Here is a 15,248-nt window from a genome sequence, read left to right on the forward strand (position 1 = left end):
TCAAACATTTTAAATACACACTGCAAGTATATATATAATGTAGTAACAGACACCTTCATAACAATATGTAATATGTACAATATACACACTGCAAATATACTGTGTATATATATACAATGTAGTAACAGACACCTTCATAACAATATGTAATCTGTTTTAAATACACACTGCAAGTATATATACAATGTAGTAACAGACACCTTCATAACAATATGTAATATGTTTTAAATACACACTGCAAGTATATATATAATGTAGTAACAGACACCTTCATAACAATATGTAATATGTACAATATACACACTGCAAATATACTGTGTATATATATACAATGTAGTAACAGACACCTTCATAACAATATGTAATATGTTTTAAATACACACTGCAAGTATATATATAATGTAGTAACAGACACCTTCATAACAATATGTAATATGTACAATATACACACTGCAAGTATATATATAATGTAGTAACAGACACCTTCATAACAATATGTAATATGTACAATATACACACTGCAAATATATATATATACAATGTAGTAACAGACACCTTCACAACAATACACCTTCATAACAATAACCTGCTCAGTGGCCTTATGGTTAGAGTGTCTGCCCTGAGATCGGTAGGTCGTGAGTTCAAACCCCGGCCGAGTTATACCAAAGACTATAAAAATGGGACCCATCACCTCCCTGCTTGGCACTCAGCATCAAGGGTTGGCATTGGGGGTTAAATCACCAAAATGATTCCTGAGCATGGCCACCGCTGCTGCTCACTGCTCCCCTCACCAGGGGGTGATCAAGGGTAATGGGTCAAATGCAGATAATAATTTCACCACACGTACTGTGTGTGTGTGACAATCATTGGTACTTTAGCGTTTAACTTTAATATGTAATATGTTTTATATGGGGACGGCGTGGCGCAGTGGAAGAGTGGCCGTGCGCGACCCGAGGGTCCCTGGTTCAATCCCCACCTAGTACCAACCTCGTCATGTCCGTTGTGTCCTGAGCAAGACACTTCACCCTTGCTCCTGATGGGTGCTGGTTAGCGCCTTGCATGGCAGCTCCCTCCATCAGTGTGTGAATGTGTGTGTGAATGGGTAAATGTGGAAGTAGTGTCAAAGCGCTTTGAGTACCTTGAAGGTAGAAAAGCGCTATACAAGTACAACTCATTTATCATTTATCATTTATATACACACTGCAAATATATATATAATGTAGTAACAGACACCTTCATAACAATATGTAATATGTACAATATACACACCGCAAGTATATATATAATGTAGTAACAGACACCTTCATAACAATATGTAATATGTACAATATACACACCGCAAGTTTATATATATATATATATATATATATATATATATATATATATATATATATATGTATATATATATATATATATATATATATATATATATAAAACGTAGTAACAGACACCTTCATAACAATATGTAATATGTACTATATACACACCGCAAGTGTGTGTATATATATATAATGTAGTACCAGACACCTTCATAACAATATGTAATATGTACAATATATACACACCACAAATATATATATATATATATATATATATATTGTAGTAACATACACCTTCATAACAATATATAATATGTACAGTATACACACTGCAAGTATATATATACAATGTAGTAACAGACACCTTCATAACAATATGTAATATGTACAATATACACACTGCAAGTATATATATAATGTAGTAACAGACACCTTCATAACAATATGTAATATGTACAATATACACACCGCAAGTATATATATAATGTAGTAACAGAGACCATACATAACAATATGTAATATGTACAATATACACACCGCAAGTGTGTGTATATATATATATATATATATATATATATATATATAAAACGTAGTAACAGACACCTTCATAACAATATGTAATATATACAATATACACACTGCAAGTGTATATACTGTATATAATGTAGTAACAGACACCTTCATAACAATATGTAATATGTACCGGTACTATATACACACCGCAAGTATGTATGTATATATAATGTAGTAACAGACACCTTCATAACAATATGTAATATGTACAATATATACACACCACAAGTGTATATATATATATATATATATATATAATGTAGTAACATACACCTTCATAACAATATATAATATGTACAATATACACACTGCAAGTATATATATATACAATGTAGTACAGACACCTTCATAACAATATGTAATATGTACAATATACACACTGCAAGTATATATATAAAATGTAGTAACAGACACCTTCATAACATTATGTAATATGTACAATATACACACTGCAAGTATATATATAATGTAGTAACAGACACCTTCATAACAATATAAAATATGTACAATATACACACCACAAATATATATATATAATGTAATAACAGACACCTTCATAACAATATGTAATATATACACACTCCAACTCCTTTCTTTGGGTTGCCTCGTGTGAATTGATTTGTTCCTAGTTTCCTCCAAGGTTACTGAAGGTATAATTGAGCGTCTACATGTGTTGCAGAAGAGCAGCTCACCTCTCCCTGCGTCGACGGATCCAGATCATCGCTTCCCCATCTCGCCGCAGAAGGCCTCTTCTTCGTCGTCCACGTCCTCCCCCCAGTGGTCTTCTGCTTTGGCGGTCAACCTGGTGCGGCCGCTGAGCCGCGAGCTCGGCCAGGGCTCTTCAGAGACCACAGAAGAGGAAGCGGGCCCCGGCCTCAGGGCCACTCACGCCGGGCCCGTCAGCAGCAGTCCCAGCCCGCCGCGGCTCGGCACTGGCCTCCCACTTCAAGCACAGGTGGCTCGCAGCGAGCTCAACGTTCGTCTGCCCAGAGGTACGTCAAGTTTCACTATATCGCAGATTTGATTCTTATATACTTGTTAGTATGACAATTAGTAGGGATGTCCAATAATGGCTTTTGTACCGATATTCCGATATTGTCCAACTCTTAATTACCGATACCGATATCAACCGATACCGATATATACAGTCGTGGAATTAACACATTGTTATGCCTAATTTGAACAACCAGGTATGGTGAAGATAAGGTCCTTTTTAAAAAAAAAAAGATAAAATAAAAAAAGATAAAAAATTAAAAACATTTTCTTGAATAAAAAAGAAAGTAAAACAATATAAAAACAGTTACATAGAAACTAGTAATTAATGAAAATGAATAAAATTAACTGTTAAAGGTTAGTACTATTAGTGGACCAGCAGCACGCACAATCATGTGTGCTTACGGACTGTATCCCTTGCAGACTGTATTGATATATATTGATATATAATGTAGGAACCTTAATATTAATAACAGAAAGAAACAACCCTTTTGTGTGAATGAGTGTGAATGAGTGTAAATGGGGGAGGGAGGTTTTTTGGGTTGGTGCACTAATTGTAAGTGTATCTTGTGTTTTTTATCTTGATTTAATAAAAAAAACAAAAAAAACAACAATAAAAAACAATACTGATAATAAAAAAACCGATACCGATAATTTCTGATATTACATTTTAAAGCATTTATCGTCCGATAATATCGGCAGGCCGATATTATCGGACATCTCTAACAATTAGGGATGGATACCAAACGATTCACGCAAAATCCATGTTTCGGTACCTGCGTACGCCCGGCTGTTGACCGTATCTTTGCACATCGACACTTGGCAATCACTCAAGCAGCACTGGTAATGTTGTAATTTTCAACATAAGTAAGGGAGGCTCAACCTTTTCAAAAATGCACTAGCTCGATGCTGATATATGTTGGCTCTGCTATTGATGTGCTACTGATTAGCATTAGCGATTTTACATGGCGATTTCAGCACCTCCAGGTTTGTTAATGAAAACTGAAACTAAGATGCACGATACAATCAAACAGCCGGTGCGTGAGAAGTACAATACTTACAGCATAAACGCTTTTTAGGGCGCAACAAAAACAAAACAACATACCATAAACCAGGGGTGTCCAAACTTTTTGACTTTCTGCTGGGTCAAAAGTATACATACAGCAATGTTAATATTTGGTTACATGTCCCTTGGCAAGTTTCACTGCAATAAGGCGCTTTTGGTAGCCATCCACAAGCTTCCGGCGGAATTTTTGACCACTCCTCTTGATAAAATTGGTGCAGTTCAGCTAAATTTGTTGGTTTTCTGACATGTACTTGTTTCTTCAGCATTGTCCACGCGTTTAAGTCAGGACTTTGGGAAGGCCATTCTAAAACCTTAATTCTAGCCTGATTTAGCCATTCCTTTACCACTTTTGACGTGTGTTTGGGGTCATTGTCCTGTTGGAACACCCAACTGCGCCCAAGACCCAACCTCCGGGCTGATGATTTTAAGTTGTCCTGAAGAATTTGGAGGTAATCCTCCTTTTTCATTGTCCCATTTACTCTCTGTATAGCACCAGTTCCATTGGCAGCAAAACAGGCCCAGAGCATAATACTACCACCACCATGCTTGACGGTAGGAGTGGTGTTCCTGGGATTAAAGGCCTCATCTTTTCTCCTCCAAACATATTGCTGGGTATTGTGACCAAACAGCTCAATTTTTGTTTCATCTGACATTCCATGGACAAAGATAAGGACCTTCTGGAGGAAAGTTCTGTGTGGAGTTTGCATGTTCTCCCCGTGACTGCGTGGGTTCCCTCCGGGTACTCCGGCTTCCGCCCACCTCCAAAGACATGCACCTGGGGATAGGTTGATTGGCAACACTAAATGGTTCCTAGTGTGTGAATGTGAGTGTGAATGTTGTCTGTCTATCTGTGTTAGCCCTGTGATGAGGTGGCGACTTGTCCAGGGTGTACCCCGCCTTCCGCCCGAATGCAGCTGAGATAGGCTCCAGCACCCCCCGCAACCCCGAAAGGGACAAGCGGTAGAAAATGGATGGATGGATGTAATTCTTATAATGAAGACAACACATGATGTAAGTGTCTATATTAGCTATATTAGCCTACTATCAAAATGACTTTAAAAGTCTTATATAAGTGTTATAATGAAGACAACACATGACGTAAGTGTCTATATTAGCTATATTGGCTTACTATCAAAATTACTGTAAAAGTCTTATATAAGTGTTATAATGAAGGCAACACATGGTGTAAGTGTCTATATTAGTTATATTAACCTACTATCAAAATGACTTTAAAAGTCTTATGTAAGTGTTATAATGAAGGCAACACATGATGCAAGTGTCTATATTAGCTATATTAGCCCTACTATCAAAATGACTTTAAAAGTCTTATATAAGTGTTATAATGAAGACAACACATGATGTGTCTATATTAGTTATATTAGCCTACTATCAAAATGACTTTAAAAGTCTTATATAAGTGTTATAATAAATGCAACATATGATGCAAGTGTCTATATTAGCCTACTATCAAAATGACTTTAAAAGTCTTATACAAGTGTTGTAATGAAGACAACACATGATTGTAAGTGTCTATACCAGGGTGTACCCCGCCTTCCGCCCGAATGCAGCTGAGATAGGCTCCAGCACCCCCCGCGACCCCAAAAGGGACAAGCGGTAGAAAATGGATAGATGGATATATTAGTTATATTAGCCTACTATCAAAATGACTATGAGTCGCAGGCTGACGCAAATCTTTGTTGACAGAAATGTTGAAATTTAATATTTATTCTACACATTTTTACAACATTGGAAAACATTATTAAAGCTTATCAGAGGGTGAGATAACTCCTGGACATTACTGTCTTAGAATGGCCAAAGGTATAGATGTGTGTGTCCAAGTTAAAGAAAATGGCAGGCTTTCTTCTTCTAGACTTAGACTTAGACTTAGACTTCCTTTTTATTGTCATTCAAATTTGAACTTTACAGTACAGATAAGAACACAATTTCTCATAGCTCATGGTAGTGCAGGATAAAAAAGCAATAAGGTGCATATATAAATAAATAAAAAAGTTACTGTACAGATAAATATTTTGCACTTTTTCGTATGCATCCACGTTTATGGATGTATGTTATATTGTCTTTTTATTCCAGCGAGTTAATCCATTTTCGGGGGGAGTTGAGGGGATAATTAAATTATGATGCATTCAAGAGTCCTACGGCCTAAGGGAAGAAGCTGTTACAGAACCTGGAGGTTCTGCTTCGGAGGCTGCGGAACCTCTTGTAATGCAGTGTTTTTCAACCACTGTGCCGCGGCACACTAATGTGCCGTGAGATACAGTCTGGTGTGCCGTGGGAGATTATCTAATTTCACCTTTTTGGGTTAAAAATATTTTTTGCTAACCAATAATTATAGTCTGCAAATGAAGTGTTGTTGTTGAGTGTCGGTGCTGTCTAGAGCTCGGCAGAGTAACTGTGTAATACTCTTCCTTATCAGTAGGTGGCAGCAGGTAGCTAATTACTTTGTAGATGTTGGAAACAGCGGGATGCAGCGTGCAGGTAAAAAGGTGTCTAATGCTTAAACCAAAAATATATAAAGGTGAGTGCCCCTAAGAAAAGGCATTGAAGCTTAGGGAATGCTATGCAGAACGAAACTAAAACTGAACTGGCTACAAAGTAAACAAAAACAGAATGCTGGACGACAGCAAAGACTTACTGTGGAGCAAAGACGGCTTCCACAAAGTGCATACGAACCATGACATGACAATCAACAATGTCCCCACAATGAAGGATAAAAACAACTGAAATATTCTTGATTGCTAAAACAAAGTAGATGCGGGAAATATCTCTCAAAGGAAGACATGAAACTGCTACAGAAAAATACCAAAAAAAAAGAAAAAGCCACCAAAATAGGAGCGCAAGACAAGAGCTAAAACACTACACACAGGAAAACAGCAAAAAACTCAAAATAACTCACAGCGTGATGTGACAGGTCGTGACAGTACACCTACTTTGAGACAAGAGCTATACGGATGCATGGTTGGTTATGGTTTAAAGTCATATCCAATAATTGCAACAGCGACTCTTTACTGTCAACTGAGTTTCGTTTTTTAATGATTTCTGCTGGTGGTGTGCCTCTGGATTTTTTCAACACAAAAAAATGTGGCTTGGCTCAATAAAGGTTAAAAAACACTATTCTAATGGATTTATTACAATCTTTGCAAGCTGAGTAATGTTTGCTGTGGTCTGGAACAAAATGGCACACAAACAATTATCAGAAATGCAGCCAATATTACATACAGATAATGTGTCATCAGACATGCACAAATTAAATACACAGAGGACATAAGTAAAGGAAATTAAGAGCTCAAATATACCTACAAACGAGGCATAATGACACAATATGTACATACAGCTAGTCTAAATAGCATGTTAGCATTGATTAGCTTGCAGTCATGCACTGACCAAATATGCCTGATTAGCACTCCACACAAGTCAATAACATCAATAAAAGCTGTGTTAGATGTAAATATAAACAATACAATGATTTGCAAATAATTTTCAACCCATATTCAGTTGAATATGCTACAAAGACAAGATATTTGATGTTCAAACTGATAAACGTTTTTTTTTTTTTCAAATAATCATTAATTTTAGAATTTGATGCGAGCAACACGTGCCAAAGAAGTTGGGAAAGGTGGCAATAAATACTGATAAAGTTGAGGAATGCTTATCAAACACTGTTTTGGAACATCCCACAGGTGAACAGGCAAATTGGGAACAGGTGAGCTCATCTAAGATGGACTGATACAAAGTGGAAAAGTGTTCTGTGGTCTGACGAGTCCACATTTCAAATTGTTTTTGGAAACTGTGGGCGTCGTGTCCTCCGGACCAAAGAGGAAAAGAACCATGCGGATTGTTATAGGCGCAAAGTTGAAAAGCCAGCATCTGTGATGGTATGGGGGTGTATTAGGGCCCAAGACATGGGTAACTTACACATCTGTGAAGGCGCCATTAACGCTGAAAGGTTTTGGAGCAACATATGTTGCCATCCAAGCAACGTTACCATGGACGCCCCTGCTTATTTCAGCAAGACAATGCCAAGCCACGTGTTACATCAACGTGGCTTCATAGTAAAAGAGTGCGGGTACTAGACTGGCCTGCCTGTAGTCCAGACCTGTCTCCCATTGCAAATGTGTGGCGCATTATGAAGCCTAAAATACCACAACGGAGACCCCCGGACTGTTGAACAACTTAAGCTGTACATCAAGCAAGAATGGGAAAGAATTCCACCTGAGAAGCTTAAAAAATGTGTCTCCTCAGTTCCCAAATGTTTACTGAGTGTTGTTAAAAGGAAAGGCCATGTAACACAGTGGTGAACATGCCCTTTCCCAACTACTTTGGCACGTGTTGCAGCCATGAAATTCTAAGTTAATTATTATTTGCAAAAAAAAACCCATCAAATATCTTGTCTTTGTAGTGCATTCAATTGAATGTGGGTTGAAAAGGATTTGCAAATCATTGTATTCCGTTTATATTTACATCTAACACAATTCCCCAACTCATATGGAAACGGGGCTTGTATTAAACAGTGGACTTTCTAACAATTAGGAAGGTTTGTGTCGTGCTTGTCCTCCTACAGAAACCAAATTAAGGCAAAAAATATATTTTTCCCACCATCTTTTTCCATTTTCATACATTTTGAAGGGCGCAGTGTTTTTGACCAAGACTGCGACCAGGGTGGTAACTGAGTCCCTGACTGTTTGTGTGTCGCGTGTAGTCTGTCGTCGTCGTCGTTGTTGTTGTTCTTTGCAACTTGTCTGGTCACCTCACGAGTACAGCTACACCTACATACAATATGATACCATCTAGTACAATCCACGTACTAAAGAAGGTAAACCATAGATTTTGCAAAAAGGCACCGTAATAAATACAACTGGGAAAGCAAATGCTTCATGTTATCTTCAAATGTCTACTTCTTATCCTCCTTTGCCACTTTTTGTAGAAGAATCGAAGGATGGTTGCCAACTGAAACAAAAATGCTTGGAATGTTTGTGGCGTTATGAGTGGTTGCTCTTTGATGGAATAATAAATCACCAAACAATGTCTGAATAATATGTAAACTATTACTGTTTTTTGCATTCCTAAATGTACAAGATTTAGTACATGATGGAAGAGAAAGTAAAGACATTACACTGTCTTGTTGGACCTGTGGGCCATGTTGGTGGTACACAGGTATGAAGGTTGGCCTAACATTGGCATGTCTGTGGAAATGAAGGCGGGGCGATATATCCAGTTTTTACGATATACTGTAGCTCCATATTTATCATGAGATAAAGGATAACACACTACCATTTATAGAATTCTAAGTTGGTAGTAGGTTGCTAAAACTAGGGATGTTCGACCAGGGTTTTATGCTGCCAATTCCGATTCTAATCATCCGTGAGTGAGGTTGGCCGATACCAATGCAGATACCGATCACATGTATTAACTGTAAATGTTTCATTTTATTTATGGTGACTACTCTTGACTGTTGAACGATATCAACACAATATTTCAACAAGTTCCTTATTCTCTTTTATTACATTAAATAGTTGGAGCCAAACCAACATTGAATGCCTGTGACCTTCGATCCCTCAGGCGGTACTGCATCTAAAAGCAACATCAGTGTGAAGGATATCACCACATGGGCTCAGGAACACTTCAGAAAACCACTAACAGTAACTACAGTTGGTCGCTACATCTGTAAGTGCAAGTTAAAACTCTACTATGCAAAGCCAAAGCCATTTATCAACAACACCCAGAAACGCTTCACTGGGCCTGAGCTCATCTAAGATGGACTGATGCTAAGTGGAAAAGTGTTCTATGGTCTGAGGAGTCCACATTTCAACTTCTTTTTGGAAACTGTGGACGTCGTGTCCTCTGGAACAAAGAGTAAAAGAACAATCCAGACTGTTCTAGGCGCATAGTTGAAAAGCCAGCATCTGTGATGGTATGGGGGTGTATTAGTGCTCAAGGCATGGGTAACTTACACATCTGTGAAGGCACCATTAATGCTGAAAGGTACTTACAGGTTTTGGAGCAACATATGTTGCCATCCAAGCAACGTTATCATGGACGCCCCTGATTATTTCAGCAAGACAATGCCAAACCACATTCTGCACGTGTTGCAACAGCGTGGCTTCATAGTAAAAGAGTGCCGGTACTAGACTGGCCTGCCTGTAGTCCAGACTTGTCTCCCATTGAAAATGTGTGGCGCAATATGAAGCCTAAAATACCACAACGGAGACCCAGGACTGTTGAACAACTTAAGCTGTACATCGAGCAAGAATGGGAAATAATTCCACCTGAAAAGCTTAAAAAATGGGTCTCCTCTGTTACGTTTACGTTTACTGAGTGTTGTTAAAAGGAAAGGCCATGTAACACAGTGGTCAAAATGCCCCTGAGACAACTTTTTTGCAATTTGTTGCTGCCATTAAATTCTAAGTTAATGATTATTTGCAAAACAAAGAAAGAAGTTTCTCAGTTGGAACATTAAATATCTTGTCTTTGCAGTCTATCCATCCATCCATCCATTTTCTACCGCTTATTCCCTCTGGGGTCGCGGGGGGCGCTGGAGCCGTCTTTGCAGTCTATGGAATTGAATATAAGTTGAAAAGGATTTGCAAATCATTGTATTCTGTTTTTATTTACGAATTACACAACGTGCCAACTTCACTGGTTTTGGGTTTTGTAATACGGGTGTCGAAAAACTATTTTTAATCGATAAAAAAAAAAAATCTTTTTTTTTATTTTTTCAAAAATGTCACTTACAATTTTATCAAACAAAAGCAGTTTTCCTTTAAGTAACATAGAAATTGATCATAGCTGTTTATCTATTTCTCGGAGGCATGTAGTTAATCATAGAACTGGCGCCCAACGTTATTGAAAAAATATTGATTTTGAATCAAGAATTGATTCTGAATCGAATCGCGTGATGACCAAAGATTAACAGCCCTAGTAAGTAAAGGTTTTCATAATTTAATGATTGATATTTTTATTCTTTAAAGGATCAATATTAATTTGTGAAAATACAATTGATTTTAGTAATAATGGTAATAATCATAATTATTCATTAATTAATTCATATTAATACTAGTTATAACAATAATTATTATATATTTTTTAATATATAATAATTAAATAATATGTTTTACTTTCGGAAAATAATTTTCATTTCAATGCTTTGTTTTCAAATTTTCTTTTAGTCCAACAATATTTTCGGTATATTAACTGGAATGTGTCTAATGTACCGAAAATATTGTGGGACTAAAAGAACATTTCAATCTGAATAAGAAGACTTAATGAACCTTTTTGAGCAGCATTTCAATGTTCATCCCTATTTATAAACCTTAGTTGAACATACTCTGACCAACTGAGCTGAATTGAACCACTTGGTCGAAATGTGACAATTGTACGTTCTCCCGTTTTCTTAGGGTTTGAGCGCCGCCCCCTGAAGCACCCGACTTGCGCCGAGGGAACAGAGGGAGACAGCGGCTCTCCGCAGCCCCCCCGCACAAGCACCGTCCCTGCTTTAGTGCCAAAGCCACCCACCTACCCACTGGTCAGGCTGGTGGGCAAGTTCTACACCCTAAAGTGCCGGTGAGTTGAAAACGCGAAAAGGTGCGGCTTACAGTATATCCTGGTGCGCTCTATTATCCGGAAAATACGGTATTTGTTTAATACAAAACATTATTATAGCGAAGAAAAGTCAGTGAATTAGCCGCACTGTTTTATAAGCAGCAGGGCTCAAAGCGTTTGAAAAAAAGTAGCGGCTTATAGTCCGGACAATATGAAGTAATTTTCCCAACTCTAAAAATGACAAAGTATTTTGATCCTACATCCTAAATTGTCAGTTTGTGTTATCAGTGTTATTTCTTTGGTAAAAAAAAAAAAAAAAAATCCTCTCTGCAGGTTCTGTGAGGTAGAGTTCCACGGTCCACTATCTGTGCAAGAGGACTGGATCCGACACCTCCAGCAACACATCCTCAAGATGAGCTACAACAAGCCCGCCGAACCCAAAGCGGCGTCGGCCGAATCTGGCGAGCCGACCCTGGTCCACCGGGCCCTGGCCTCGCGGCCCGCCCCCGGCACGTCCGCCGTGCCCCCCTCCGCCGCTCCGAACTCCCCTGCGGCCCCAGCAGAACTTGCTCGGGAGATAGTCCCATCCCATCCCATCCCCCTCCCTGCCCAGGTGATGTGATCGTGTTTTCACTTTCTTTTGCTTTGCTTTATTCCGAGGGGCAACGCTCCTCTTCCACCTTTCGGTCAAGGCCCAGGAGCCTTGTGAGCACCTTTCTGGAGCAGCTGTTTAGACTGTTACCATGGGGACCAAGTTCTCCGGGCTTAAGTGTGATCACAGGAGAGATAAGCTAATCTTATGCCTTGTTTATTTTGAATGTCCAGTTGACATTGCTGTACCCCACCAGGTCACCCAGGCAACGGGGTGTTGCCCGGGTGACCTAAAGGTTTAACGGCCCCCCTTTTTTCCCGGTTTTGGCTCTCACTGATCCGACCCATTTCTACCAGCACTCTCTAAAAGACAAGGGGTGTCCAAACTTCTCCAAAAATGTTTGGATACGGGGGCCACTTTGATACATTTTGCAAGTGAAAGAGGCTAAAACCAATCCGATGTACAGCTAGTCAATACAGTAGTTATTCGGTACCACAGTGGTATTTGGACTAGTTTGAGACGGCATTCGAAAACTTTTGGTTAAATTGTAAAATTGAATCGTACAAAAGTAGGGATGGGTATCAAATTTAGGACTTTTATAGGTACCAACCGAAACTACTTGGATGCCAATTGACGTCAAATCAAATATTGCCATATATTTCTTGCATGTCACGTCCAGTTGCAAACTGGGCACCGGCTCAAGCATTTAGCCGGGAAACAAGCAGTCAAAGCCAAACTGTCACTAGGTAATGTTTTCATTCTGCACACCAACAAAGCCAGAAGAAGGCGGTCAAAAGTACTGTATGGCTCTACTTTTCAAAATGTGCCAGCTCGATGCAAATTTATATTCGATTTGCCCTACAAATGCTAAAGATTAGCATTAGCGATTTTACATGGCACCTCCAAATTTGGTAAACAAAACTACAACTAAGATGCACGTTACAATCAAACAATCCACTTAATGGCAAAGACTACTTCCTGGCTAAGGCAACACGACGTAGCCCTCAAGCTCTTAACCTTTTTGGCCTCGTGGCCCAACTTTTCCACTTCAGACGGGCCCCGGGTCCCACTCAAAGATTAACACTGAATTTGTAATCTTGCTCTTGATTTTACTCATATTCAATAATTATATCTTACCTACTTACAGTTTACAACCTTGTCAAATGATATACAATGTTTATTATTTTTCAAGGCTTAGGTCAGGCTGATTACCAAAATATATTCTAATCAAATATACTGCAAAAGAAGGGATTCATAAAAAATTATGAAAGATACATTTACATATTCATTGAAATGCATTACAATTATTTAATCCAATTTTTTTATACAATTTACACATTACGTTGTGCTAAAATAAATAAATGTTTAATAAAATACTAATTTAAAAAATCCCGATAAGTTTCTGAAATAAACTGTCAATAAAATTTAAGTGCAAATTAAAAAATACAGTTTCACCAATTTAGTCATAATTTTTGCGCTGAAGAACTTCAGCTTTAAGACTTCTTCTGTCTGTCTGACATTGTCATTGCTGCCACAAGTGGCGCAAAAGTGTATTACAATTTAATACAGCTGAGAAACAGATATTTCTTGGCGGTTAAGGAACACTGCCGTAGCCTATACACTGCTGCCGCTGCATGCAAAGTCAAATATATAATACTTGCAAATGAGACACAGAAGTGTAAGAAAACAAGAAAACTGGACAGTACAGCTCAGTGTTAAAGACATTTTTATTTTTTATTTTTTTAAACACACAAAAGTACCAAAAATTGGCACCAGTATGGAGTTAAATGTGAAAGGTACCCATCCCTATGTGAAAGTAAGATGTACAAAAACTCTATATGCTTAGCTATGTATGTGAACAAAACATCCACCTTTTTGATGTGTAATAGGTGACAAAGATAGTAGTGTCATTTTTAATGATACCTCTCATTAATAATGACTTCATTACATGTTTTAGATTTTGCCGACGATTAATGAAACATTAGATCCAGGCCAAAAGTGGCCCCCGGGCAGCACATTGGACACCCCCGCTGTAAGAGAATGCCGGCAGCACCGCAGCAGGCACAAGACATTGAAACAACGTTGAGAACTAGTTGAATTAGGTCCTGATGTTAAGCGACTCAAACATAACGTTGGAACATGATTTTTGACGACTTTTAATCAATGTCAGGTTGTGACGTTGATTTAACATAAAATTTTGGTCATTTTCCAACCAATATTCTACAACACAAATACAACGTTGACACAACGTGCTTTTTGACGTTTAATCAATGTTGGGGTCTGACGTTGATTTGACCATTGAAATTGAGTAATTTCCCAACCAATATTCTACAACACAAATACAACGTTGAAACAACATGCTTTTTGACAACGTTTAATCGATGTTGGCTTCTGACGTTGATTGGACCATTGAAATTTGGTCATTTTCCAACCGATATTCTTTTACAACACAAATACAACGTTGAAACAACATGCTTTTTGACAACGTTTAATCAATGTTGGGTTCTGGCGTTGATTTGACCATTGAAATTGAGTAATTTCCCAACCAATATTCTACAACACAAATACAACGTTGAAACAACATGCTTTTTGACAACGTTTATTTAATGTTGGGTTCTGGCGTTGATTTGACCATTTAATGTGGTCATTTTTCAACCAATATTCAACAACACAAATACAACGTTGAAACAACATGCTTTTTGACGACGTTTATTCAATGTCAGGTTGTGACGTTGATTTAACATTACATTTTGGTCATTTTCCAACCAATATTCTGCAACGCAAATACAACACTGAAACAACATGCTTTTTGACAACGTTTAATCAATGTTGGGTTCTGACATTGATTTGACCATTGAAATTTGGTCATTTCCTAACCAATATTCTACAACACAAATACAACGTTGAAACAACATGCTTTTTGATGTTTAATCAATGTTGGTTCTGATGTTGATTTGACCATTGAAAGTGAGTAATTTCCCAACCAATATTCAACAACACAAATACAACGTTGAAACAACATGCTTTTTGACGACGTTTATTCAATGTCAGGTTGTGACGTTGATTTAACATTACATTTTGGTAATTTTCCAACCAATATTCAACAACACAACAAATACAATGTTGAAACAACATGCTTTTTGACCAC

The 15,248-nt window shown here is 37.9% G+C and overlaps 1 protein-coding gene across 3 annotated transcripts in view; it reads left to right on the plus strand.

The window, feature by feature from the left end:
• wizb (WIZ zinc finger b) overlaps window positions 1-15,248 on the plus strand; it is a 143,170-nt gene that overhangs the window by 126,553 nt on the left and 1,369 nt on the right. For all 3 annotated transcript variants that reach the window (XM_061973503.2, XM_061973504.2, XM_072915706.1), the window contains 3 exons: window positions 2,572-2,884; window positions 11,364-11,529; window positions 11,842-15,248. The exon at window positions 11,842-15,248 is cut by the window's right edge and continues 1,369 nt beyond it. In XM_061973503.2, coding sequence (XP_061829487.1) covers window positions 2,572-2,884; window positions 11,364-11,529; window positions 11,842-12,130 — 768 coding nt within the window. In that variant the 3' untranslated portion in view covers window positions 12,131-15,248. The remainder of the gene's footprint in view (window positions 1-2,571; window positions 2,885-11,363; window positions 11,530-11,841) is intronic.

This window comes from Nerophis lumbriciformis, linkage group LG22 (assembly GCF_033978685.3).
Source record: "Nerophis lumbriciformis linkage group LG22, RoL_Nlum_v2.1, whole genome shotgun sequence".
In the NCBI taxonomy this organism is placed as follows: Eukaryota; Metazoa; Chordata; class Actinopteri; order Syngnathiformes; family Syngnathidae; genus Nerophis; species Nerophis lumbriciformis.